Source organism: Cygnus atratus, chromosome Z, assembly GCF_013377495.2.
Source record: "Cygnus atratus isolate AKBS03 ecotype Queensland, Australia chromosome Z, CAtr_DNAZoo_HiC_assembly, whole genome shotgun sequence".
Classification (NCBI taxonomy): Eukaryota; Metazoa; Chordata; class Aves; order Anseriformes; family Anatidae; genus Cygnus; species Cygnus atratus.
In genome coordinates, this window is record NC_066396.1 from 44,760,154 (window position 1) to 44,788,045 (window position 27,892).

The window sequence follows — 27,892 nt, forward strand, 5'->3', positions numbered from 1 at the left end:
TATAATATGAACTCCATTTGAAGTGAATTGAAAACTGGCTGACACCCAGGCCCAGAGAGTGCTGACGAGTGGCACAATGCCTAGTTGGAGGCCACAATCAGCAGAGTACCCAAGGGGTCACTGTTCAGTCCAGTTCAACATCTTTATTAACGATCTGGACGATGGGGCAGTGTGCACCCTCAGCAAGCTTACTGATGACACAAAACTGGGAGGAGTGCTGAATATACCAGAAGGTTGTGCTGCCATCTGGAGGTGTGGGAAAGGAATTCGCAGGCGGCTTCGTGCTGTTTCACACGTCCCTGAATTAGAGATAATGAGGAAACAAGCGGTAGAAACAAAAACTTGAGCAAGGTCGCGATAAAGTAAATTGGCTACAGTGTTAAAGATGAGCTTTGGACCGTGGCCAATTGCTGGCTGGCTCGAGGCGCGTGTCTGAGGGTCTCTAACCAGTTGTATGACAGATTCGGGCGCGTGGACAGTGTGTGGGGTACGGGGAAAGTATACGTAGTAGTGAAAAAGGGCAATAAACGTCTCCTGTTCAAGAGCCATCAGGAGTCCGTGTCTTTCATCCCTTCATGGAGGCACCTCAGCAGGCTGGAGAAGTGGTCTGATGGGAGCCTCATGAAATTCAGCAAGAAGTGCAAGGTCCTGCAAATGGGGAGGAACAATCCCAGGCACCAGTACATGCTGGGGGCCACTCAGCTACTCAAGTAGCTTTGCAAAAAAGGACCTAGGGTTCTGGTGGACACCGAGTTGGCCATGAGTTGTCTACATATCATTGCCACAAAGAAGGCTAACAGTATTCTTGGCTGCATTAGGCAAAGTATTGCCAGCAGGTCAAGAGATGTAGTCCTTCACCTCTACTCAGCATTGGTGAGGTGGCATCTGGAGTTGTGTGTCCAGTTCTGGGCTCCCCAGTACAAGAGAGACCTGGATATACTGGAAAGAGTCCAATGTAAGGCCACCGAGGTGATCAAGGGACTGAAACACCTGTCCTATGAGGAAAGGCTGAGAAAGCTTGGACTGTTCAGCCTGGAGAAGAGAAGGTTTGGAGGAATCTCATTTATAAACACCTGAATGGAGGGTGCAAAGAAGACAGAGCCAGGCTCTTTTAAGTGGTACCCAGTGATGGAACAAGAGGCAATGGGCATAAACTGGAACACCAGAGGGTCCCTCTGAACATCAGGAGACGCTTTTTCACTGTGCAGGTGACTGGTCAGGCTGGGCTGACACAGTTTGTCCAGAAAGGTGGTGGAGTTTCTGTCCTTGGAGTTATTCAAAAACTATCTGGATATGGTCCTCTGCAAACCTGCTCTAAGTGACCCTGCCTGAAAAGAGGGTTTAGACCAGATGATCAACAGAAGTCCACTCCAACCTCAGCCATTCTGTGATTCAAGTCTCCATACCAATGACCTTGGAACTCTTCTGGCTTCTTCCTTTAGGAATAAGAGACTAGTCAGCAAACAGATCACCTCTTGAAACGCAGATTGGGAAGACAGACTATAGAATGTGACAAATCTCTAAACCCAGTGAAGATGACATTCAGCCTAAGAAAACTTACTTAATTTGTGAAATTCATCTATGCACTTTATAAATAAATGGAGTGACACATTGTCTCTCTACTATTTTTGTTGTTATTGTTCTGTAAACAACAGTTAATTTTAATTACAGCACAGTAATATGTGTAGTATTCTCAGGCAGTCAATGTATCACTAGTATGGTAAGACTCTAAAAGTGTACTTGTCAAATGGAATCAGGCTAATTAAAAATAATCCCTGTACTAAAGTATGCATGTAGCCAATTAGCTTCCGTCAAGAATCCCCATGAAAAAGCAGCTCTTGACACAGTCGGTAGTGGCCAAGACAAACTGCAGTGTGAGTTACATATCAGAACAGTATTGCAAAGCATGTAAAAACCAGTTTTCAACATATGGTTTAAGCAAAGTAAAAAAAATAAATAAAAATTGCCTTCTACCATACACACAGTATTTTAAGCAGTTGTTTCCTGACATAAACCATCTAGAACTGCAAAACAAGGTACCAAGAGATGGAACTACTTTGGATGTAGCTGATTATAATAATTGCCATGATATCAAATGGGAAATAAAAGTTGATGACTGGCTTAAAATATTTATGCAGCTATTTAAAACAACATTCCCAGGTGAAAAACACTGACAATCCTAAGGGAAAACAACCCTGGAGAAAATTATAATTTCCATCAAATGAAAACATGAGCTTTCAGTTCATTAATTTACAACTAACTTGACCTCAAGTCAGCTCTCACTACTGTCACAAACTGGAATGAAATTTGCTTCTACACAAGACAGAGAAGATCATCCCAACAGTTGAACCCAGTACAGCCTACAAAGTTATTAGAAAAAACAGCACACACTGCAATAGGGAATCATTCTCCTCCTACCTACCTTGCAAACCTGTGCAGCTGCCAGACATGACCTGGTTCTTCAAAACATTTTTTGGACACATCTGTTTGCATAGCTTTTTTTCAATCAACTGTACTCTAAATTCCTATGGCCTCAGATGATCCAGCCATAACCTTCTTCATCCTCTGTCATTAATGATTTTACCATTAATATTTACCATAAGAAATGTTACTGGAGCAAATTGAATCCCCCATCAAGGACATCCAGATACTACAAAATGGTTGCCCTATGAATATATGTAGTACTGGTACGACCACAAAAAAATAAATAGATAAATAAATCACAGTGATTTAAACAATATTTAGGAAGTAGTCTGTGCCTGCATATTTTTATGTCGACTGTTAGTTAACATTACAGTTGATTCATAAACTGTGAAACAAGGGATTTTAAGTTCTAAGAATGAAGATAGTATCTAAATTAAAAACCCATGAATTAAACTGTACAAAAGTCAAATACAGGCAACCTAACATTTAAAACCACTTTCAAATAATTGGGCAATAGTCCATGTTGCGATGTCAGCAGATGAAGAACTTTCACCATGAATCAAACATCACCTGCACAACAGGATTAGCCCTTGGGTGTCTGATGGGTGTGGGATCTTTACTTGTGTTCTCCACCCAGTCACCCACACCTGGGGCTACACAACATGCTGCTGCCATGAAACCAGGGTGGCATAAAATTATGCCGCACGCACGGCACCAAAATATTAAGCAACACAGCTGCAGTTTCATCCTTAAATCATATTGCCTGAAGCTAGAAGATAGATTCAATCACAATGCTAATTAAAGGTCAGTACATCACAAGTTCCCGGATGAAGTCGCCACATTTTCTTAACTACCATCTCCCCAAATGGATGCAAAAATCAAAGGAATGGAAAATTTCTTTGAGTCTAAACCAAAAACTATTAAATGATAGGATAATTTCCAAACTTACATCATATGCATTGGAGTTAAAAACAAGCAAAACAAACAAAATGGTCAGGATGCGAAGTGACAGTGATATCATAATCTAAAAAAAGTTTGTAACCTATAAACAGAACAAAACTTATTCATATCTCCCATTGTAAAAATGTAAAGTAAGAAGCTGATCTTGCTGATGGTTAAAGTAGTGCATACAAAAGTAAATCTACTTAATTCAGTTCAGTAAGAACAGTGTAAAATTCTGTGCAGAAGAAGTGATGTGAAGCTGGAAAATTTGAAGCTTTAAACTGAGGAAAAACTTCTGAGGCATTAATGACCAGAAACTGAAACTGTTTTGTATACTGTGTGTTCTACCTTTTGGTATTTGGTATCCTACTTACTGTTATTTGTGGAGGGATTGAGTGGGGGGAGACAGACAGGGAATGGGAATGGGGTTGGGGTTATTACCTCTGTTTCATGTATTATCAAGAACCCTACAACTGCAAAAGAAAAACTAATCTAAAGTTTTTCATCCTATCTGTCAAAGGTGCATGACGATAATGATGCTCATTGTACAGGCAGAAACTTCAGCACCATGACAACAGCTGCTCTTGAGAAAACAACAGCTTGTATGTTCTCAACATGTTGTAGGATTATTCCAGGATAAACTCAGGTAAATTGCTCTGGTATATTGGTTTCATGCTGCATTTTTATTCACAGGTGAAAATATCTGAACTAAACTTTGGCGTGCATGTACAGCCATAGAGTCACTACCATTTCACTCATTATATTCAGTCACCATTCCTATCAGTAGAATTGTTATTTTCTTGCAAAATTTTGTGTCTTCTCACTGAAAAGAAACATTAAGAAGTAGGTCTTGACCAACCTGCTTGTTCTCATTCTGGTGAACCTGAACGAAGAGCTGTGTAAACACCTGTATTATGGTCATAACTTCTGGAGTTCCATCAGTTTCCAGCAGTGCATTCCTAAGCATAAACATTGAAAAGTTAGATTATGACAGATTAGCAAATTAGTCTCCCAGACACACCACTGTTATTGAAAGGAAGGAAAAAAAAAGGTACATTCCTTCTAGGCTATAGCTTCAAGCTGTGTTTGAGCTCATCATACTAATTATGCCAGTGTGGAAACTGACAGAATACCAACTTCACATGTTTTTGTTTTGTTTTGTTTTTAAGAAAACATATCAAACCCTACAGATACTCTGGATTTATGTGCATAGAGTACACACACAGAAATGTAGAATTTTCCTTACCAACAGGGGAAAAAGGATAAAAATAAAACAAGACTATCAGACTATCACAACTTTACTAGGCAAATTTACTATTGGAACAGTCTTATTGGGTTCAAGGCAAGTATTCCTATGCCTACAGTTAGGCATATTTCTTTGCTTTGTGGGAAGGCATCCATGGCCCATCTCAAATTAGAGAGAAATTACGATCTCCTGGGGCATGGTACCTGGAGGAAAAACATGAGAGAGAAAGAGGGAGAGAGAGACTTAAATTGTTAAGTACTGCACTCCTAAAGTAGTCAGGAGAAAATAATAAAAAAAAAAGTTGTCAATCAAATTTAAAAGTTCCATCTATAGCAAACTAGACAAGGAGACCAAACTTAAATATTAAATAATACAGCTGCTGTTCAATCACTGTGACTCCGTAGTGATCATCAAGTAATGAATCAGCAGCGCAAACAGAAATGAGTATACACCAAAGGCATACTTTAGATCAGTAATTACTGCAGATTTAATTAGAGACAGATTCCAAAGTCCTTTCATTGGTGAAATCATAAAATCCATTCTGGAGGTTCAGGAATGTGAACCCTTTAACTGGCTTTCCATAAGGCATAATGAAACCTTGAGCAAATGGAGCACAAAAGCACGTGGACAGCCAAGAGTAATTTTCATTCCCATCTTTAAAAGGTGTGTAACGGTCAGGAGAAAATTGTTCAAAGTAAGCTGCCACTGGGATTTAATATATTTTTTTACTATAGACTTGTTTATTTTTTTACCGTAACTAACACATTCCTGTAATTCAGAAATTTCATAAAGCTGCAGGCAAATATAATCTCTAGTTTAAACACAAGAAATAGTACACAAACTCAGGCTAGGCTTATGGACTCTATAGCTGCACAGAGCAACAAAGTAAGCTTCTACTTTGGTGGGGGAAAAAAAAAAAAGTTAATGTCTTGTATCTTCATTCATTAATATCTTGTATCTCCATCTCCCTGTGATGAAACAAGTTAGCACAATAAAGCTCAATAACAAGCATGCAAATAGTAGGAAAAGCTATTCCTGAAAGAGACAAAGTTTAGATGTGTGCTTCTAAGAGTGTGCTGGGGTCGCCTCTGCCCTGTGCTACAGTTTCTGCAGTAGAGGCTCTTCTGTCAGTACCTGAACAAACGTAAGCATGCACAAATGCCCTGGGACACATGCACCTGGGAGGCATTTTTTTTTCTTATAAAGGAAAACACTTGATGAACAAAGATCATCAGCTTCTTCTTAGCAGGAAATACACTACTGTTGTATCAAATCTGATTACCACAGCAACAGACCATCTTAAAAATGATAAAATAGAAGAAGGACAAGCAAAGAGAAAAAATCATTGAAACTACAAAGGACTGGAAGCCCCCATGTGGTGAACAATATACATAGCTTCAAAATAATCTCAATGCATCCAAACACAAACTCATTAATAACAGGCAGATCAATAGTTTAGTGCAAATAAGAGCATATCTGATGTCAATCCTGAAGATAATTAACATAATGTAAAAGATGCCACATTGGTAATTGCAAATGTTATAGCTACATTCCATCTTCATGCTGGCATGGGCCAAGCTATTACAGAGTATTTGCAGTTTTCACACCAAAATAATATTTCAACCACAAATCTCTACTATATAAATAAATTCTAACTTCTAAAGGCTAAAATACAATGTAGTCAATTGCATCAATAATTGTTATAATGTAACTTTCAAATAAACTTCCCAGGATTTTTAACATTTGCTATTATTTGCAATATATTGCACAAAGGAGTATACTGAGGCATTCTGCTAAAGAGTATATCATCCAGAAATTATAACACAACATATTCTCATGAAGAAAAATCTCGGTGTTTAGACTAGTGATTTGAGACACTTTCCACTATAATTTCAAAACTTACTTGAAGATTTCATTAACAATTCTGAAAATGGCAGGATGGCTTGCTGCTTGTGGCTGTTCGTAAACAAATGAAAGGAAATTAGTCATTAAGAAGCAACTCAAACAACTGTCACTGTATAATCTATGGCTTAATTCATGGATACTATTATGCTGCAATTATTAAAATGTAAATCTCAACTTAGTTCTTACTAAACACTCAGATTTTCTCAGGGTTATATTCTCCAAAATAACTACATGAAAATTGTGAAGGGACAGCCACAACGATACCAAGCAGGCTAACAGCTGATAAATGCAAACACCTGGGATACCAAACTGTTTATGACAACAATCACTAAAAATACTACGACTGGCAGATAAAACAGGTTGTTGCATGCAATTGCTGGAGGCAAAAGACAGGGAACAGATTTTAAAAAGTTTTTTTCTTGCCTTTAAAGACAATTCCTTTTGGATGTGTTTAGAGATTCTTGACAAACCTTCAAAATGAAATTCCAGAAATTAAATTTATTTCCTTTGTCTTTAACACTACCACATGCATTTTGGTCCAAGACATATTTTCATAGTATTATGTTCTTCTGTGAACTTCAGAGTTGCTAATATGAGCTAAATATCTCAGTGCATCAAACTATTATTTTTTTTTTAATAGTGAAGCTTTTTGTATTTGTGGTTCTACCACATAAAAGACTATTTTAAGAAAACTATATTAAACGTGCACGGGTAAACACACTACTTACTAATCCCATGTTCTTAAATTCTAAGATTTATGTAGGCTTTTATACAGCACTAAGATTAAATTACTATTTACATGTTCTCCAAAGTGCATTAGCTTAAGTAAAAACAAAACAAACATAAAACAAACTCATGTTTTTTGTTTGTTTGTTTGTTTTTGTTGTTGGTGTTGTTTTTTCCTGAAATTAGCACCTGAAGATTTTGATGAGAACATAATTACTCAGCAATCTGGAATAATGCATGTCTGGTTAATTGCATTTTACATACTTCAGGATGCATGGAAGGAGTACACATGGCATTTGTTGTAACAGCTCTAAGTGTCTGAAGCACCATTCCAAAGAAAACTTTTTTGCATCTGTTTCAAGCTAAAAAATATCAAGTAAATGTGATTTTTCTTTTTGCTTTTTAGTTACACACAGACAGAATGAGGACTTTACCCTACACAACGTATTTTTATGTTTTACCACACTGTCTCTTTGTCACACGGCTGTAGCTAGGTTTGTCCTATTGAACGTATGCCATCTAGCGTTCGTGAGTATTTACAGTTGGTTGCTTTGATGTATGAAAAACAGCATGCAGCTTGGTGCAGGGCTGGTCTCCAAAATTCCACAGTTAGAGGGAGAAAAAAAAAAAGCTGGCTGGATGTGACAAACAAGCAAACAAGACTTATTTTTTTCTTTTAAAGAAAACCTGGACTAGACAACCTCTAGACATCCTTTCCAATCTCAGCCACTGTATGGAATCAGTGGAGAGTTAAAGCTATGTTTACCAGTCCTGCGGGTTAAATGGTTGAATTCAGCAATTTCTGTGCTGCCTTCAGATACTCTACCCACCTTTAACATACAAACCCCCTGTTGCCTAAGACATGTTGAGTATAAACTAGAAAGGGTCCACCAGTACACTGCCACACATACAAAGATCAAACCATAGCTCTTTTGCAAAAGACCAAAATAAATTTTCAATACTGAAAATCTTTCCACCCCTTCCTGACCCACAGCACCAATCTACAATACCACCTATTCATTAAGGAAAAAAAAAAAAGACAAAGAAAAAAAGTTACCTAATTTCACAAGACTTTGATCAACAGACTGTATCCAATTCATTTGAAAATACTCAAAATAAGAATACTAACCATAGCACCAAAGACTCCAAGGCTATCTGAAGATGTGCTTTTGGTGTAGCATGTCATACTAGATCAATTTTGGAGTTTGGGAGAAATTCTCAAGTTTGGGAGGGTTTCTCACAGGGTTTCTGGGTTTTAACATTATTTTCTTTTTTTTCTTTTTTCTTTTCCGCCCAGATGAGAGCTTTTTATATTTGAATAATCTTGTCTGTAACTACATGATATTTTTCAGAGAAAGCTCAGAAAATCTAACATCTTGTCTACTGGCAGCTTGTTCAATCACTTTTCAAACATGCACATTCCATATAGCACAACACATGCTAAGCTGAAAAGATCCAAATGCAGGGAAATGGAATTGCATGTATAATATCATGATTACATATTTTCAAGCGTGTGAGATGTGGAGCTTCAAAAAACAAAACAAAAAAAAATCAAAAACGTAGCCATTTGCCATTTTTAAAAGGAGGAAAATAGGAAAAATACGTTTTCCCTTTTTCCATTCACCAGTGACTTTGCCTGACTGCCATGCCTTTTCAAATATGATTGAGATTGGTTTGGCAAGTACATCAGAAGATGACTAATATTAAGCCTTCTCAACCTATTGCAATATGGTAGGGTTTTCTTATATCTTTGGATGAAATAAAACTTCTTTGGAAAACTATCTAAGAACAGAATACAAATTATAATTGACATTGATTTGTTTGCATACTTCTTTACAAAAATGGGCTTAAAATTTGTGTATATATATGCATATATCTCTAGTAAAGTATAACATTCTGATGTGTTTTTACTTAGATTTTACTAGTTAATTCACACACAAAAACTTCAACATTACTTCAGCAAGGAAGACATCCATCCACCCACCAAATTCTGAAGAAGCCAAAAGACAATTTGTGATGGTCACTTCACTTGTTTTTGTTACTTCTCAATAACCACAGAATTTCCAATATTAATTCCAGTTTAGACCAAAACCCCAAAAACCTAATAGCATACCACATAAAACTACAAGTTAGTGGACCATCACACTATAATTACACTTGAAATTCAAATATGAGTATTTCATATCAAGTTGCTATTACAACAGAAGTATAGTATTTTATAACCGTAGGGGTACTGTAGGTCACTATGAGGTTTATGCACAGTTTGGTTGCTGTTTCAAAATATTTTGCTTAGATAAATGGCCCTGATAATGCAATTACAAAACAGCTTAATGATTTTTCCTTCTTATCATATATTATAGTCAAAACACTAACATATATCTGCCTATTTGTACTCTGTAGGTCTTCTTGCAAACAGAAGAAATGTCTAAACCTATCAACTGGCGACTCGTGTTTCCACTTTTTTATTACTATACCCATAAAGCAAAGAGGTCACATCCTATAAATGCCTTAATCCAACTGTCAAAACATGCATACCCATACTCCTAAATAAATATTCAAATGTCTTTCAGGCAGGCTGTTGGATTCAAGGTGCTGACTGATCTAATACCACACAACTGTCCTTACAGTACCAGGTACAAGCCGTACAAAATATCATTAGATACTGTAGACCATAGTTTCTAGATCCAATCTTTTCCCTCTATAATTCTGAAGATTGTCATCCCATTGTTTTTAATTGCTAAGCCATCTCCCTTTTATACATCCTCTCTCTTCTATCAACTCCTACCAATAAACTACATCCATCTTCCAAATGCTCTCATCTTTATGCCTGCCTTCATTCCACTCCTTGTCCACAGGATGTCCTCTCTAAACCAGCATTCAGAGCTGCTGCACTGGTCTTTCCCCTTCATGAATGTCGTCTTCTGAAAGCACCAAGTCTTTGGAGCAGAGACAAAGAAGTATAATTTAAGTGTGCTAGCAGAGTAAGGTTCTGTTATTTTCAGGTATCAGGATGCAATAAAACAATGTAGACATGAAAGTCATTAACAAAACAACTATAAACCAATAATTAAAACAAACATTTTACTTCCTGCTACATCTTAACTTAGACTTTTTTCTTCTCAGCCACGTGTGGTACCATGTACTGTATTCAATTCATACTGTATCTGATACATAAAACTACGTACAGGCCTTGTGTATAAGCTTTGCCTTCTGGGACACCTAGAATCCCAGATGATGCATGATACGCTGTTGATGCCAAGCATTTATGAGATTTGTAAGTATTATAAAGACCCCCTGAAATAGAAATTTGCAGATTCAATTAAAACAGAAGAATTTTTAAAACTCTAGTCTTCCTATCTAAAATACTCAATCTTTCATAGGCAGAAAATAAGATATGATGTACCATTTTTGAGTGCTATCCATTTTAAGAAATACGTAATTTAAATGCATAGTACATATGTTTTTTCACACTCTAAATAATAAGTTTGCATATAGCATTGCTAACTATCTCATTATTTTGTAAGAGGTACAGCATCACTATGTTTTTCTAACAGGAAAGATTTTTGGTGCATTTTAAAATAGACTGTAATCACAGTTTAGGAAATGTTTTGTATTAAGAATTTTGTTCAAGTTTTCAAACAAAACCAAGTAACTAAGCAATCCACAATAACAGTAAACTACAAGGCATTTCAACTTTAGCAGTCTAAACTGCTAAACTTCAATGGGCACAGAGACTGAGATAAAAACAGATTCAAATCCTCCCTGGCAAAAGAGGATAATATTTAAAGACAGAGGCAGGTATGCAGCACTCCCACCAACAGGATTCTCAATTTCTTCATCTGTTTTTCATCACAGGATGAAACTTCTTTTTTGCCTTCAATCAATTAATTATTAAAAATTAAAAATTTAGTGAAATTTATAAGACTCAAGATTTGCCTTTAGTAATGCCAAAGTTATTGCCACATGACAGCCCGGTTCCCTCAAAGATGCTGACATATTTGAAAACCATCACTTCTTAAGCCTGAAAGAGCAGTATCAAATGTACTACAACATTGTACATACCAGAAATGAATCTTTTATGACACAAGCCGCTTCTTCCAGTGAATTCATCTGAATGGAAAACAGCTGGTCTAAAACATGTAACGTAGTGTTTTCAAGGCTTGGTAAGTGACGAAGCCAGAGACTGAAGACAGCTGATTCAGAAAGGGAGATTTTCTTCCTGGGTTAGAGGAAAAAAATACTATTTTTTCCTTGAAAAACTGGAAGACATGCAAAAATGTAACTTTTACTTTTTCTCTTTTGCTGCAGGAGATCAACCTGCAGCAAAAGAGAAAATCTTGTTTGCAGTACTCTATTCAGTATAAAAAAATAGTGGCAAAGAGTAATAAGGAATCACCATCACCTAAAAATGATACTTTCTTACACATCTTTAAAATCTAAAAGCATGGTTAAGCCGGACCCCATCAAACGGAAATAGAGGGTTTGAGACTGGTATTTGCTTAGCCCCAGAGAAAGGTTAGACTCTATGCCTACTCATTTTCATGGCCAGACAGTTTCCTGTAGACCTGTCTGCCCAGAGAGTATCAGCAGCTGGCAGGTAAGCATGAAGGTCCTATACAACTTTAGTACTGGCTGCATCAAAGCATTACCTTTCTTTACAAAGAAATAAGGAAAAAATCAAAAAGAACAAGGCAGAGGTAGACAATTCTTGACCCTACCAACACCGACAGGAGCCAATGCTCCTGTCAGATAAATGCTTCAGAAGAGAAATATCTCTTCACCTAAAACTTTCAGCTATAGCTCAGCTGAAGTATAGTGTTATATCGCTAGGAAACAGAAGGCATAGTTTATTTTGAGACAGCACCACAATGTGCTGGCACACATCAAAACCTTTTACAGTAACCACCCAAGAAGAACAGGTATTGCAGCACAAAACATCCTGGAACATTTTTGCAGCTATTATTATTGTTTCAGATCAAAAACTTAAAAACAAAACAATACCTAAATAACAAGAAATACGTGTCTTGCAGTTAAGATTAAAAATAATTAGACAGAAGAGTACATGCAGACTGAAGCTACTGATAAAAAAGAAAAGAATATTAGCAGGAAGATTTAACACCATTTTAGATTCTCATTTTTTAATGTATTTTATCATAGTCTTGCTTAAATATCAGCCTTCGAAATTCTGATTTCCATTGAAAAGCTGTTTTTTCATTCACGTCTATTTAATAGCTTACTTTAAAATTATACTTCTGCAGACAAGAAGAAATATATCCTTAGAATTTCAATTTTTTTTAGTACTGCTCAGTTTTGAGATGCTGTATAATTAATATGGTATCACTATTAAAGCACATACGCACACCAGAATAAATTACGAATCATGACAGATATTTTTCCACAATCCTCTTTTTTTCTTTATTTTTGCAGTAGCACAATAGGTATTGTAAACGTTATGCCAAGAAAAGAAATCTAAGAAGGTGTTCTTAGAGATATTCCAGCTCCTAGAGTTAAAAACCATATAGGAAGCAAACTGTAGTCATTATCTTTCTGCAACTGAAATTTCAGTCTCAGTGGGACACCTCTAAGTTCTGGAAGCACCATTAGCCACAGTTTTCTTTCTAGCATTTAGTGACCCTGTTTCTTGGAGCAGGCTTCACCCGTGTTCGGAAAGAAAACAGCATCCAGAACGTAATGAGAGAGTTAGGGAACAGAATTAAATTATTAAAGTGGAAAAGAATACAAGTACATTCATCTTAAGATCACAAGATCTTCAGTAGCAGGCTAAGAGTGTACCATGCAAATGTCTTGTGAGCCTACATCTGCTCTCAGGGAAACCAAATACTTTTGTCAAGGGCCCTGCATGAGTCACTTTGTCAAAAGACACATGAACTGAATTATTTTTGCTCACTGTGATAAACAAGTAGCTCAAAGATTAGCAATGTTTATTTTAATCAGAAGGACCTCTTACAACTATCTAAAGGATTCAGATTCACTTTATGAAGTGCCAAAAGTATGTCATGATCGACTGCCTGTTGGCTCACTGTCATTAGTAAAAACTGTCATTGCTGAAACTGTGTACTTGCTCTGCATTTCTGCTTGTAGACCACATTCAATCTGAAGCCATGCAAAAAGGACAACTGAAAGGTAGGTCGTTCTTTTTGGGGACTCATCTTTCACTACAGACTTTGCACCTTTCACTACAGACCTTCACACTCCTTTTCCACCTGTTTTTCTTGACTTCCAGGAGCACGTGCACAAACTAGTACCTGTGCTTTTTCTATTGATTACTGATTTTTGCTGGAACCCTCAGAGGAGCAATGATATATATAATGTTAAAACATCTCAGAAATAATGCTGCTGGGTACAGGGAAGCAATTAAAACTTTGATTAAAAAAGAAGAGTAATGGATAATTGTAGTAAAGGATTCACAAAGGATCCTTTCTAGTATCAAAAAAAAAAAAAATCTGTAATACATAATTGCAATTTGATCACTGTTTTTTGTTGTTGTTTTTGTTGTTGTTGTTGTTTGTGTTTTACATTTTTATTTGCCTTTTTATTTTTAAAGCTTTGATTTATATTTCCCTAGCATTAGGTGATCTTTTATTTGTCCCATACCAAGATCACCAAGTCCTCTGAAAATAATGACAGTCCTAAAGTAAGTCAAGAGAAATGAGCAGTGCACAGATCTGATATTCTTGCAACTGCATCCTATGTTATCTCATAAATATGTTGTAACATCCTGCATTTAAATAGGCTACTTCAAGTCTGGCAGCTTCAGAAGGAGTTCAGAGAAAGTCATTTCACATGCGATCAAAACATAAGATGCCAGAGACTCCTAGACCAAAGATAGGCTGTCATCTGTCATGATTGAGTGGAATTTCCTAGCTAACCAAAGGTGACAGAAATTGTCCAGTGACACAGGTACACAACTTTGTCACAAAACAAAATTCAGAACCATCTTTCTCAGTTACAACTTGCATAAATCAAACTGTCTTCTTCCCTGGCACAGCCAATCTTGCTGATGTTCAGCTTCTCTCAGCTGGCTTTCATCCATAGATTGATTTTATCAAAACAGTGGCTTTAGTGGCAGCAAAACAAGCAAAACTGTATTTCACAAATTGCTTCTATAAGCCTCATTAAAAATAATCTGCTGAAAATCAGCAGAACTGAAAATCTTGAGAACCATTTGCACAGAAAAAAAAAAAGAGAGAGAAATATGGAACCACTTAAACAAGAATTTATCTTGCGCATTGAAAAGTAAAGATGGCTCTCAAAATGTCCAGTTATGCATGCTGATACACCTAGATGAAAAGCAGATAACATTTCTATTAAAAGTGATCATATCTTTCACCAGCTTCCTAAAATCCTAAAACTTTTACCTCCGTTTTAGAGAAAAGGTGGGATGAAGTCACAGTCAATATTTAAAGCTGTTATGCCACAATTTGTATACCAGCACTAAAATTCTGCTTTGGCCAAAAACCTGAGCTCTGCTATTCAAATGTAAAGAAAATATTTTATTATAACACAGAAGATGTACAGTGCACTCAGCATACAAATCTGAATCAAAGACATTTAATTGAATTAAGAATTTTTATCACAGAAAGCAGAAAGATCATACAGACCTTACTTTAAATCATACAGCTACTTACTTTAAAAAGGCATCATTCACAGCCTCCAGGAACTGTGAGCTCAAGATTTCTTTTGGTGCGCCTCCATGGTAAAGAAGAAGAGTTTCCAGCAGTGGAGTTATATCAGGCAAAGTAATAAGAGGGAGACAGAAAAGGGACACAGCATTCACACGACTGGCTGGAACTCTGAGGAAAAATAAATACAGTTCCTGTTTTAGAAAAGTCAAAATTTAAATTTCTAAACCAACAGGGTAAGAGAAACGAAATTAATTCCAGAAGATTATACACAACAGATGAATACGTTGATTTATAATTATACATTGCCTATTGCATACTGTCTGAGAGAAGCGTGGTATTTTAGTGCTCAAAGAATACCATGTGAGGGATATCAACCCAATTCTGAAGTGCAGCTAGTTATGTTCGCTCAGTAATTACTGCCTTCCTAGCAGGAAATGCTTTGCCCTTCCCAGAAAACAGCAAAGCACAGGTAAAGACGACTACAGTTTCACGGCTCCCATGTAGGTTTGCTAGATTCTCACAAGAGACAACCTAGCTGCTTTTAACACCTCCTGTTTCCTTGACCTCTCTCCTCTCAACAGAGAGAACTTCTATAAACCAAACACTACAAATCCTGCTGACTTCAAGCATTCGGGTAAAAACTGTTTGTCTTACAGATGAAGAAATATGTAATGAATTTCAATCTTTATGTACGAACCACTCACTTGACCTGCTTGCTAAAACTGCATGCTTGGAAATGACTAAAGATAGTGATTTAGCTTGCCACAAGACTAAGAATAAAAATGTCACTTATAAACATATTTTGAAACATGGAAGCTGATCCCAAAATATGTTGCCTAAAGGTCATTGGCATATGTTGTGACAAAATGCTATGATTTGTAGACACAGAACCATAGTGATATCCAGAGTGAGATAAATAAAACATGACACCTTTTCAAAGACTCAAATTTCTGATTAAGTACCCAATCAAACATATACTTAAGGTTTTTCACGCTGAAATACTTTGAGATGCAGTTTTGCTATGAGAAGTGATTATGTAGGAATGGTAATTATTAGGCTAATATTTATTCTGCAGTAGTATTTTCCAGGCTATACATGTAAAGTTCACAGGCCTTAGACTCTTTTAGAATCAGTTTCCTTTAAAAAAAAATTCCAGGATTAGCAAACGTTAGCTGCTTACTTTACTGTTACTTTTAACTCTGGAAGAAAAACCCTGCAAAGGCATTTTTTTCTTCTTTTACATAATCTTTAAAATATGTTCTTGGAGAACACTGTGCAGTGCATGCAGCTCACTGTGTGCAATGAATTTCCACAGATATTGTCCATGTTGCTGTGAGCATCACTAAACAGAGAAATGAAAACAATGTACACCTCTAACTGCAAGCCCTATTTGGGGGGTTGGAATTAGATGATCTTTAAGGTCCTTTCCAAGCCAAACCATTCCATGGTTCTACGATTTGTCTCTGTAAGTTAAACAAACAGCCATATCATCATTTCTATACTCCAAATCCACTTGAAGTTCAAACTTTTCCTTTTTTCCTGGTAGAAAATAGATATTCCCCTTCTCAACAGTCTCATTAGCTTTTCAGCTTAGTCTGCTTCACCCTATATTATAAAATGTGAGCGTTTGTTTTCTACATTCAACAAAGCTTTGTGGTGCTCCTCACTAATCTGTCTACATGATCATTTATACTTTTTTACACATACATCTAGGTGCAAGAAGGAAAGGAGGAAAATAGCCAAACTATGCAAGAAAAACAGAAGGCATCACAACACTGTGAGGATCTTTCAATCAGCCTCCTCTTTCCTATAAATTTGCTGGCTATATGGCATTATATAGGTAATAAAAATCATTTCATCAGTGTCAGCAGCTTTGACTCTGAAGAACAGGATATGCACCAATACACTTTGAGAATAATAACTTTTAGAATATTTCCAAAGATCATGATTGATGTTTCAAGGCCAGTAGAAAGGCACAATCATTTCGAAAATAGTTGTAACAGGCAAATGTATTCCTTTTTTTTTTTTTTTTACGTAGTGTGGATGAAGAAGGTGATTATTCACACTGACTACATCTAGACATGTACAAACACACTACACAACATTGCAAAATGATTATTAGCATCTCCTGATAATCTGGATTGGAGATCTGCCCACAGCACATCACAATTTCCCACACACCCACTTTTCCAGACTTTCTTCCTTAGAAAACCAGGGCATGGAAGCAGTTAAAGGGTGGAGATGCTATGTGCTTGGGTACATTTAAGATATTTGTTTGTGAAACACACGGTATTGCCACAGCACTATTTGGTACCAGATTAAGGAACTAATAATAGAAGGAAAATGAGGGAGCTTATGTAAATGAGCATGGAAAATTTTCTCATTAATAACAAGTGCAAAGTAACACTTACATATAAAACCATTACACAAGAAAAAAAATCCTTTGGAAAAAAAAAAGTGTTGTTTTGTTTTGTTTTTTCAGTAACTGCCAGTTAAGTTTGGCTATAAGAAGGTATGCAGCAGTAAACACAGTGATTATCAGGTAACATGAAGCACAGCTTAGCAAGCTTCTCCACACCTGAAACTATCTACATGCATAACCAAAACTTATCAACTGAAGCCTAAGTACTTGCATTTCCAAGACTGCAAAAAGGTCCTCACTGTACTGTAATGATCAATATTAAACATATCAAAATAATGTCTAGGTAACACCTACCTCCCTTGAACAGTAAGTCCATTAAATTGATTTCCTCTGAGTTCTGTTACTAATGAGGAGACCATCTGTAAAATAAAATAAAATAAAAATAAAATAAAATACACATACTGCAAAGAAATAGACATTAGTCGCATGGTTCTCTGTATGGCTGACATTCTGTGAAGTTAGAAACTTTCCCTGCTGTTCTATTTAGTTCTATTTTTCAATGCATTGGGGCCAAATTAAAGTTGTCCAGATCACTGAGTAAACTGTTCAAAATGTTTTTGATCATGTTATTTACCTTCCACATTTGAAAACTAACAAACTATTTTAGCTCCGCCAAGAGTGAGGCAACATTTTCAGAGAAGCAATAATCCTAGATGTTTTGTCTGATTTAAGCCAACCTATTATGAAATATTACTCCTATTTTTTAATATATTAAACATAAAATACACTTTCCTTAGGATTTAAGGCATATCTACAATTTTAAGTGCAGTCAAAGAAACATTTAAAAAGTCATGTTCTTGCACACAAAATAATATATGTAACTTAATCTTCACAGGGAAAATTGAATGATAGGGCAGGCATTTTTGTTACAAAGCCACAAAAAAATATCAACCTCTATTACAACTTCTATGTTTTAATCAAAAATATTCTCTTCCGTCCAAAGATCTCCCACCTCATTTTCTCCCTTAAAAGGCTGTAAAAGGAACGGAGGTAAGAAAAGATAAACAAAGTTCAGTTCATGTTCCTTATAACAATGACAACTCCATGTATGTGCTTATAAACTGGTGATTTATTATAAACAAAATCTCAATTGCACAAAACACTTACATTTTCAACTAAGTGACAGTAATAATCTGCTGATGTGTAGCCAAGAGCTGATATGAATGTACCGGTTTCAGCTTCATTACTTTCCCACTTAGATGAAGAAAGGAGATGGCACAGCAAATTCTGCAAGAAATTAACAGAAAGGGAAAAAAAAAAAAACCACGATGTGTTAGGCTACAACATGGCTTGTGAAAAGAACTGACTACTATTTACCTGTATCTGGGGAAGATCTCTTGACGGGTTGTGGTCATTTTATACCATATCATCAAGACAGAGGAGCAAGCAGCTCCTCCAAACCATTAGGAGAATGCCTGAGCTACACTACAGTCAAACACAGGTCCATATGCCACATGATTTCCGTAGTTCTAGAATGGCAAAAGAGCCCATGTCAAAGTAGACTGAGCTTAGGCAGCTTTCAGTTCTCTAGGAGCCATTTCAGCCATTTCAGTCAGATATGGCCCAGACAGCAGTAGTCATGTTGCAACACAGGAAAAAAAAATAAAACAAACAAAAAACTATGCATGTAGCAGTACCCTGATCAAGAAGAAAAAGCATGAAGTTAAGGTTTACTTTTCCATATCACTCCTATAAGAGGCCCCAGTATGTGCAGTCATACCTAACACCTTGTGACATAGGGCTAGGATTAGCAAACACTGCAAAAGACCTACATTTTAAAAATATGTTATTAGAAGAAAAGTTCAGATGAAAGCTCAGTGACTTCTATGGTCTTGGGGGCGTTACTCTATGTGTACTTTTTAGAAGGGTGATCTGATTAAAGACTCTAGAATAAAAAAACAAAACCCACTTAGTTAATTTTCTGCTTTCAGAAATCCAAAAACATTTTTACACGTTTTTGTTGAATATCCCTAGACAACTGCTTCAGAAGTCCTGGAATTAGATATATGCTTTTTTTGATATATTAATGTAGAAGAGAAGATAAAAAAGGAGAAACACACCAGAAATCTAAGAAAACTATTACTACAAAGTAAACAACAAGCATTTGGGACACATTATTTATAGTATTTTTGTTTAGGGTTACTTTACTATGTTGGAGACTGAAATGCCTAAATACCATTTTCTTTCATTGTAAACTTTTTTCCTGAATAGTCATCACCAGAAGAAATTGCTGCTCTTGCGCCATCTAGTGACGTTCCTGAAACTAAAGAAGGAAAACGCTAAGGCAACACAGTTTCAAAAGAAATAACTTAAAAGCAACTTTTGCATTCCTAAGGGAGGAAATAGGTGGGGAGGGGAGGGGATTTTCAAAATGTGTAAGTGATTAAAAAGACTAAAATCTGTTAAACTACACAATCTCATAACATGCCTTGAATAATTTATTAATATGGAACCATTAATTATATTTTTTTCCATTTCAACTATTACTCAAGTTAGCCTTTGTTTTCGGAACACTATCAAGGGTTCAGACAAGTAGTTCCCACGTAGCAGGAGGGTTTGGCAAGTAGGATCAGATCTCCAGCTGAAAACAAAATAAAGCAGGAGGTAGATGAGATGCTGAGATGACATTTTGCTAGAGGTAAGGTGGAGCTTGAAACACACAAAGTCAGTTGGACTGTTCAGTGAAAGACTTCAATAATGGGATGAACAAACTGTTTTCCTAAGGACAAAACAAATCAAATGCTCTTTATGTGAAGAGTAATGCCCTCGTGTAACAGCCATTGTTAACCTTTTAATGAAGGAAAAGACACAACAAAATTATGAAACATCACCAATCTGCTTATGGCCTCCGACACTTACCCAAGGATCTTTTGCTTGTTTGTTTTGCAAGGCTTTGGTTTGTTCCCTCACCCCTCTTCCATAAGTTTTACTACATCCCTGCTGGGATTTTGCAGATCACTTCAGCTATTTTTCTGGAATACACAAAACCTCTGAACAGCCAGAAGGGGGCAAGGGAAACAGGGCCAAGGAAATGCTGTAGTCAATATGAATGATGTATTAGGTACGTATAAGGAAAGGTAGGTATTAAAAAGTGAAAAACATTAAGAATTCAGCTCCATGTCTTCTATACTTCATTTTGCAGACCCTACTGCCATTGCAAAGCTTGAGACATACTTACGTTCAACATAGATAAGAAATTTGGTGACAATAATATAAAGCATTTATTTTTCTTTAAATACGTTTAAATGCTTTCTTTGGTGAAAAAGATGCCCAGAAAGTTCTCATCCTCTCTAGAAAATTTAGCTTATTTAGTGCACTTAACTCTGGTTGTAAGTAATGATTCTATACTACTATACATTGCATTAGGAGATAGCTGTCTGAAAAAAAAAAGTAAACATAAAATCCACTTCAATATTTGTATAGGCACATTGTTTCTTAAAAACAAGATGCTTTACTTTATTCTATCACATCATCTTATAACAGCATACTTATGTGTAAGCACATAAATGGAATGGAAGGGGTAGATAATGGCCAGAAATAAAGCTTATACCTAATAATCTTCAAATACAGGTAATTTTTTTTTTATTATTATTATTTTTTTTTTTGCATGTGTGTTTTCCAGCCACTTAGCAGACAATCTCCATAAGGCAAACTCGGTAGTTGACAGAGACCAAGTTATCTAGGTAGAGCATGGTAAGAGAAAATGAGCAAACTATTCCAAGAGGCTACCAAGTCAGGTAAAGCCAGAGGACTACCACACATTCCTACTCTTTTGTGTATGGTTGAATGAGGCTGCAACAAGGAGACAGCAAACTATTGAAAGGGACTTTATATCCCTTGGAAAGATGTCACAGGGATCAGGAGCACATAAATCTCTAACCTCCCAGATGGAGAACGGAACCCAAGAAGAAGAAGAAGACAAACAGATTGGGTGAATGGTGGGGTGCACAGCTGGTGCCACACTCAGGGTTTGGGCTTCTACAGTCTCAGATGCACTTTTGAGATGCCAGGTGTGTTGACACCAGATGGGATGCACCTGACAGGGGGCAAGAGTGTTCTGGTCCCAAGCCCTTATTATAGCAAGACTTTAAACTAGATTCAGCAGGGGAAGGGGATGTGCCTCTGACTGACAGAAAAGAACCAGGGAACACTGACATGTTAGGAAGCAACAGGGAAATATACCTGTGAGTTGTCCCAAAGGAATTATGAAGGGCTCCTCTAAACAGGTGATGCAGCTGAAAGCCCAGCTGAAGTGCCTCCACACCAACACACACAGCATGGGAAGTGAGAAGGAGTTTGAAGCTACCGTGCGATTAGAAAACTATGACTATATTTAGAAAATTATGATATGGAAACGTGGAGGGACACATCACATAACTGGAACACTGGAACGGAGGGCTACAAGCTTTTCAGAAGAGAGAGGCATGAAAGGAGGGGCAGGGGTGCTTCCCTCTGTGTTAAGAAATGGAAAGATTGTGAAGAGCTGCCTCTAAGAAACAGCCATGGACAGGCTGAGAGCTTGTGGGTGAAAGTTAAGGATTGGACCCATAAAGTACACTTGAGTCTATGGCAGAAATAATGCATTCAGAATGGAAAATAACAAGGTGCCACGGTTCTGGAAAATGAACAGCAGCAAGGCACATTGTCATATCAGAAATTATTTCTTTCTGTTCTAGTTTGATTTTCCTCACCATTGATTCAGCAGGAGGGAGAAAGGAAACCATCTTAGTTCTACTTGCAAGAGGATACATCCATCCCCACAGCCTTGGATTAAAGTTCTGTGACAGAATCCCTTTCAACTTGAAATTGAATTAATCAATTTTCATAAAGCTTTCATAGTGAACAACTTCCTTAAACTACCTTGCCCATGTCTTTATTTTACTGATGCATTTTATATTGAGTAATACTCTACTAACTGAATTTGCCATCACCTGATGCACTGAGGTTTCTGATATCTTTAACAGACAGAAAATCCTGTAAGTATGTGCATGAAAATATAAAATTATTTACGTCATCCATGTAAACATGGCGCTTGGTATCTACCAAGCTTTGTAGCAGAGGAGGCCTGATGTAACTTTTACCCCTCTGATTCATAGATTGGCTATAAGAGTGTCTCTCATCAACTCACTCAAGGAAGGTGGTGGGAATGAGAATAGACTTGAAACTGAAGTCTTTCCTCTAAGAATGGAAGTGGAGAAATTGAATCGCTGTGTTCCTGCTTACTGTTCACCTGAATGTAAACGAAATTAAGTAACTGAAAAACATTTCCTTCATATCACTTTTCCATTAAGCTAAATACCATTTTCCAATTAAGCTAAGACAACTCTTCAGATACTTCTTTTGAAGTAACAAAGGCTGATTTCTGTGTGTTACAACGGGTTTGCTGAGTCGCTCCATTCAGTTTGTTTCCCAGAGACAAACCATCTCTTTGAATGCATGCTTCAACAAGAGCCTGGAAACCACTTTCCAGAGCAGAGTTTGCACCTCTGCTGAGATAAGCTGCACGGCACTGGGCAGGTAAAACCCAGCCAGCATACACGACTCCGTACAGGAGGAGAAGGTGTTTGGTCTTTTGATAGTGCTATTACTAAGCAGGGATTCAAACAGGTCTAAAGGCTTTTCCTCCTTCTTTCTGTAATAGCAAATATCACCTCCAGTATTGGGGGGGGGGGGGAAGCCAGATTTAAAGGTATGATTACTTTTGAAATTAAATAGTGGGGGCTTTGTTTTGTATTTTTTACAATTACAGGATTGTGTGACAAGTTTTATTCTGGAATCTGCATTTGTGTAGCAACTGTCCTGGAACTGCAGACACCAAGGCCTTCCAGAGAACCAGATAAACCAATTTGTTTCTGGAAACTTCTCAATGCAGTCTCTCTAATGTATTAACAATTTTGAATGTCCTTGAAAGCAGATGTTAAGATCAACAGCAGCAATATGTTTTGGAGAGAAAAGATGGATGGTTTCACTGGGATGTGCCTATTGAATCTGATACTAATTAGGACTTCCCAGTGACACTATTGTGCTTTTTTGCCAACTTGGATGAGTCAGTCAAAGTGACAGGTAAAGCAGGAGGGAACAGAAGGAGCTACCATTTATCCTAAAGGATATTTCTCCTTTTTTTTTTTTTTTGTATATTATCTTTCTAAGTAAAGTGCCATTATTTTTGAGAAGAGATTATTAATGACATTTTACCGAAAATTACAACATATGTGAATTTGTTGGAATTCATACAACACGGATACCCAAGGGTAAATTTCTTAAATCTGATCACATAACTGGTTTATTTCTGACCTTTCCATCTGCTTAGACATGAACCAGATTTTGTCTGCTGTGCAAAGAAAAAGCAGGTATAATGCAAAAAGCTAAATCTTATTCAGAGGAAGCATTAGAAGTAAATGTTATTTCCTCTTCACATTTTATCAGGTTTGGGAATGAATATTTCTCGTATAGCAATGATTTCAAAAGTCTCCAGATAAGTTTTGTTCTGAAGTGCTCCCTGTACTGTCAGATGGGTCCATTGCTTTCAACACAGGTCTAGAAGAGAAGAGATCTCACTCTATTTCCAACCCGGCATTAAAAATGCTTCATGACTATCTAATAAGTTGCAACATTAGTGATGATTTTGATTCAACATAATTTCCAATCTTTCATTCAAAATTTCTTTCTTTAAAGAGGAAGTGTTCCATCTTTTCAAATTAATTCTTAAATCATTTGACCAGGGTCCTCAGGAAGCAAGGTAAACACATTGCCCTGATGTGTTTAAATTATTCCCTGGTTGCTTTTTGTTTGTTTGTTTGTTAGCTTTCAGCAGCCCAATCCAACCCAAATGCCTGCCGATAATTTTTAGTCAATTTTTCTTTAAAATCCTGCCTGAAGGCTTGAGAGTTTTAATGTAGATGGTATGGGACACAATAAATGATTGTCAATAAAACACAAGCTGGTCTGGTATTTTTAGAACCTTTTTACTATGAAATAAACAGACAGTTATGGAGAATCATAGCAGCTAAGTCTGTAAATGTCAAGGAAGCCTGCTCATTCAGAGACCAACCATTTACAAAAGCAATTCTGTCAGCAGGATGCTAACATATCACAATTTGTATTATTTCCAAACACTTATCCAATCATAACAAAGTCTGTGACTTTTAATTTTGCTTACAGGACCTCTTGCTCACTTGCTCCTTAGTTCCAGGAAAAGACAGAAAATTAGTTTTCCACAAACCAAAACCAACAAGAAAATAAGGTAGTAAAACATCATACATATTTAAACATAATGTAGCTTTTAGAGCACTAGTTTACTCTAAACAAAATTGTTTTCTAAACTTTTTATACAAATCTCAGCATTTAAACTAGGGGGAATTACATGGCATATATTGTTAACAACTTAATTATTACCAAAATGTAAGAGTGTGTTTTACAATCTAGTAAAAAAAAAAAATCTTTATTTACTTATCAATGATAACCTAATGAAAATCTCAAATTTCTGCCTTAAAATTCAAACATTTTTAAAACATATTCAAATACACAAGTTGCTATACTACATACACTAAACACAGTAAATGCTATACACACATATTTAAATGATTAGCTAGTCAACAGAACCTCCCACTTTACCCAATTGAGTCTATTCCAGTAACCACTCAAATGTTTTGCACAAACAAATCACTTTAGTTTCAACATAACTTTAAACTTAAAATATTCCTCAGTAAATACTGGATCATGGCCAAAGTGCCTAAGTATAGGGTGGGGAGGGGTTTTCTTCCTACATTTCTTTCTGACATTTACTGTCAGGAAGTTTTTTTGTTTCAGCCCAGTTTATGGATACACATTTTTTACATTTATGGGATGGTTTTCATCAGCTAAATTTCCATACCAGCACATTAAATAAAATTGTTGGCCATAAGTACATGGTTTGTATTTATTGGAGCTTCTCATTTTTCTTCTTATTCACTTGGAATGACAATCCAAAATCTGCCCACATCTAAATCTCCATTGATAACCATGAAAGACTAGCCAATAGTAAACAAATTACTCTGCTAAACTCTCCTACAGATACAAGGCCTTGGCATTCGAGAATCTGATCAAGTTAAAGAAAATCTATAGACAAATGACTATACTGAGTTAATATTACTTTAGAGTTTAAAAAAAAAAAAAATAATCTGGAAACAATATTATTGTTTCACCAAATTGATGTTGCCAGATGTACAGAATTCATTGATTTTCACATATTACTGGGCAGGAAGGCATAGATTCTATCAAGTTCTCCACACTTTACCTGATGCAAGAGAGACCTTCATCCCATTTTGCCTTCCAAGCACATAAGCAGGCTTACCTTTAGTCCATGTTTACAGCAGAACTGCTCAAATGTTCTTACATTAGGCCAATTTCCTTAATTTTGCATCAACAATTGTAACTGCAATTTGTTTTTTTTAATAAAATAATAACTGCTAAAATACACAGAAGGACTATGAAGGACTAGAAAAGCTTAATGGCAAAAAAAAATATATCAAAAGATCATTCAGACTGATTTCGTTTTTTGTTAGAAACTAATAGATGCTATTAATTGCATTCATCTTGCTAATACATGTAAATTCACTAAAAGTGTAGGCTTACGTTTTTCCTCTAATTCTTAAAATGGAAGAAAAGTGTTACATTCTTCCATACAATTCAAAATTAACCTGATCCTGGTTTCCAAGTGGTATGCAGCAAAGAAAACTATGGGAAAGGGGGAGGGAAGCTGCATTGTTGTTCTCTCACCAGTTTAAGCTCTGTTAATTTCTGTGAGACTAGGATAGGAAAAACATGTTGCACTACTACTGTGGCTAAGACCACACAACTTTGTAATGGATGAGTTCCAAAACCTAAGTTCCATCTGCAAATCACTAACAAAACCCTTGGAAATCATAAGAAAAAGCTTAGGAATTGTGGGGCTGGCAAGCTTTGAGGCTACACTTGGCCTCAAACAGGAAAAGCAGTTTCAAATCTCCTCTTTTCTTTCTCCTCTCTCTTTTAAAAACACCCACCTAGAAAGCACTATTACTCTTTGTATTAAAAAGGAGAGACTTTTGCTGCTGAAATAAAACACACATTTACACTAACTTACAAAAGGAAATTCAATAGCTTTACCAGAGTCAACCGTAAATCTCTTTTTTTTCAGTCCTTGGGTTTAAGTAGCCAGAGATTTAGAATTAATTTCCCTCTTCCTTCCACAATTTTCAAAAGCCAAAATGCAAGCTTTCCACAGAAGAATTCTTTAAATAAAAGGCAAAACAAAACAAAACAAACAAAAAACACCACAAGATGAAGACAATTAAGTTTAGGAAGACTGTGTGCATCATAATTTTTTTTTCACTTTTCAGTTTAAATCTTTAAGTCTAATACTTTCCAGAGAAAATAATTTATCAATAAGTGTATGTCCTCCATATCAGTTTTTTATGTTTCCATTTGGTGTGTGTTGCAAATACTCAAAGGTCATCCAACCTAGGATGATGTTCAGGAGAAATTATTTTTAGCCTGTTGTTTTTGGACTCCATAAATATCAGGTTGTTAAAAGTTTAAAGGGATAAAAACGTTCTTAAACTTTTTAGTTAAAAAAATGCACATATAATGGTGATGCAATAACTGCTGGTCACTAATTATAGTAGGCTGAGCAAAAATAGATAATGCCAGCAGAACTTCTTCAAATGGAGACCACTTTCTTGTTTGTCAGTAACAAATCATTATTCTTTACTAGAGCCACCTGGCACTACTAAAGTGCTTTGAGAAATGTCAGCTGGCTAGCAAATTGTGACACTTGCTGTTAAACCTCAAGCAGCCTTACAGGAAAGCAGAATCCTTAGTTTCCCATTTTGTTCTTTGAGATACTTAGCTTTTGTTTATTTTGACCCAGAAGCCAAGAAATTATTTATATTCATGTTAGCTTGGCATTGTTAAAGAATTGTCTATTTGAAAAAGTAGAATTGAGATCTGCTTTTCCACAGCCTTTTGTTATTATCACGCTATTCTTAACCAGAAGAATTTGGTAAGAAATCCAAATACTTTCACGTCCTACCAAGCGATTATCTATAGGTAGATAGAGAAAGTCCAAATCAACTTGTAAAGTTGATTTACAAAAGGGTTAGTGAGAAGGCTAACAATCTAGATGCATAATCTTCGATAGGTTAGAAATGACTAAGAACTCCTTCAGGTTGACTTCCAAAAACTGAAAGATCAACATTAGAAAAAGTTGTCAGTGAACTAAGTAAAACTTGGGATAATAATCATCAAAAATTGATTATGCGCTGTGTGTAAAAATCCATCTCCATTCCTAAATGTTCTCTCTATATTAAAATGAGCCAGCCCCAATTTCTTCTTGTATGAATCTCTCTTAACACCCTCAATCACTCTTTGATCCTTTATTAACAACACTGATTTAGTACATAATCTATTAGAATTCTTGAATATATACTATGACTGTATTAACTACTTACTAAGCTTTTATTCACAGGTCAATTGGCTAGAGTGACACACTCTAAACAATCCTAAGAATCTTGATTTTTAACCTACTAGTGGCAGAATTGTGTATTAGCAAGTAGAAGAGGC

The 27,892-nt window shown here is 36.2% G+C and overlaps 1 protein-coding gene across 4 annotated transcripts in view; it reads right to left on the bottom strand.

The window, feature by feature from the left end:
• The window catches only part of FANCC (FA complementation group C), an 84,180-nt gene that overhangs the window by 12,483 nt on the left and 43,805 nt on the right, over positions 1-27,892 (bottom strand). For all 4 annotated transcript variants that reach the window (XM_035565319.2, XM_035565321.2, XM_050716268.1 and 1 more), the window contains 6 exons: positions 18,419-18,538; positions 17,606-17,670; positions 14,893-15,057; positions 11,306-11,462; positions 6,516-6,568; positions 4,226-4,325 (listed from right to left, as the gene is read on the bottom strand). In XM_035565319.2, coding sequence (XP_035421212.1) covers positions 4,226-4,325; positions 6,516-6,568; positions 11,306-11,462; positions 14,893-15,057; positions 17,606-17,670; positions 18,419-18,538 — 660 coding nt within the window. The remainder of the gene's footprint in view (positions 1-4,225; positions 4,326-6,515; positions 6,569-11,305; positions 11,463-14,892; positions 15,058-17,605; positions 17,671-18,418; positions 18,539-27,892) is intronic.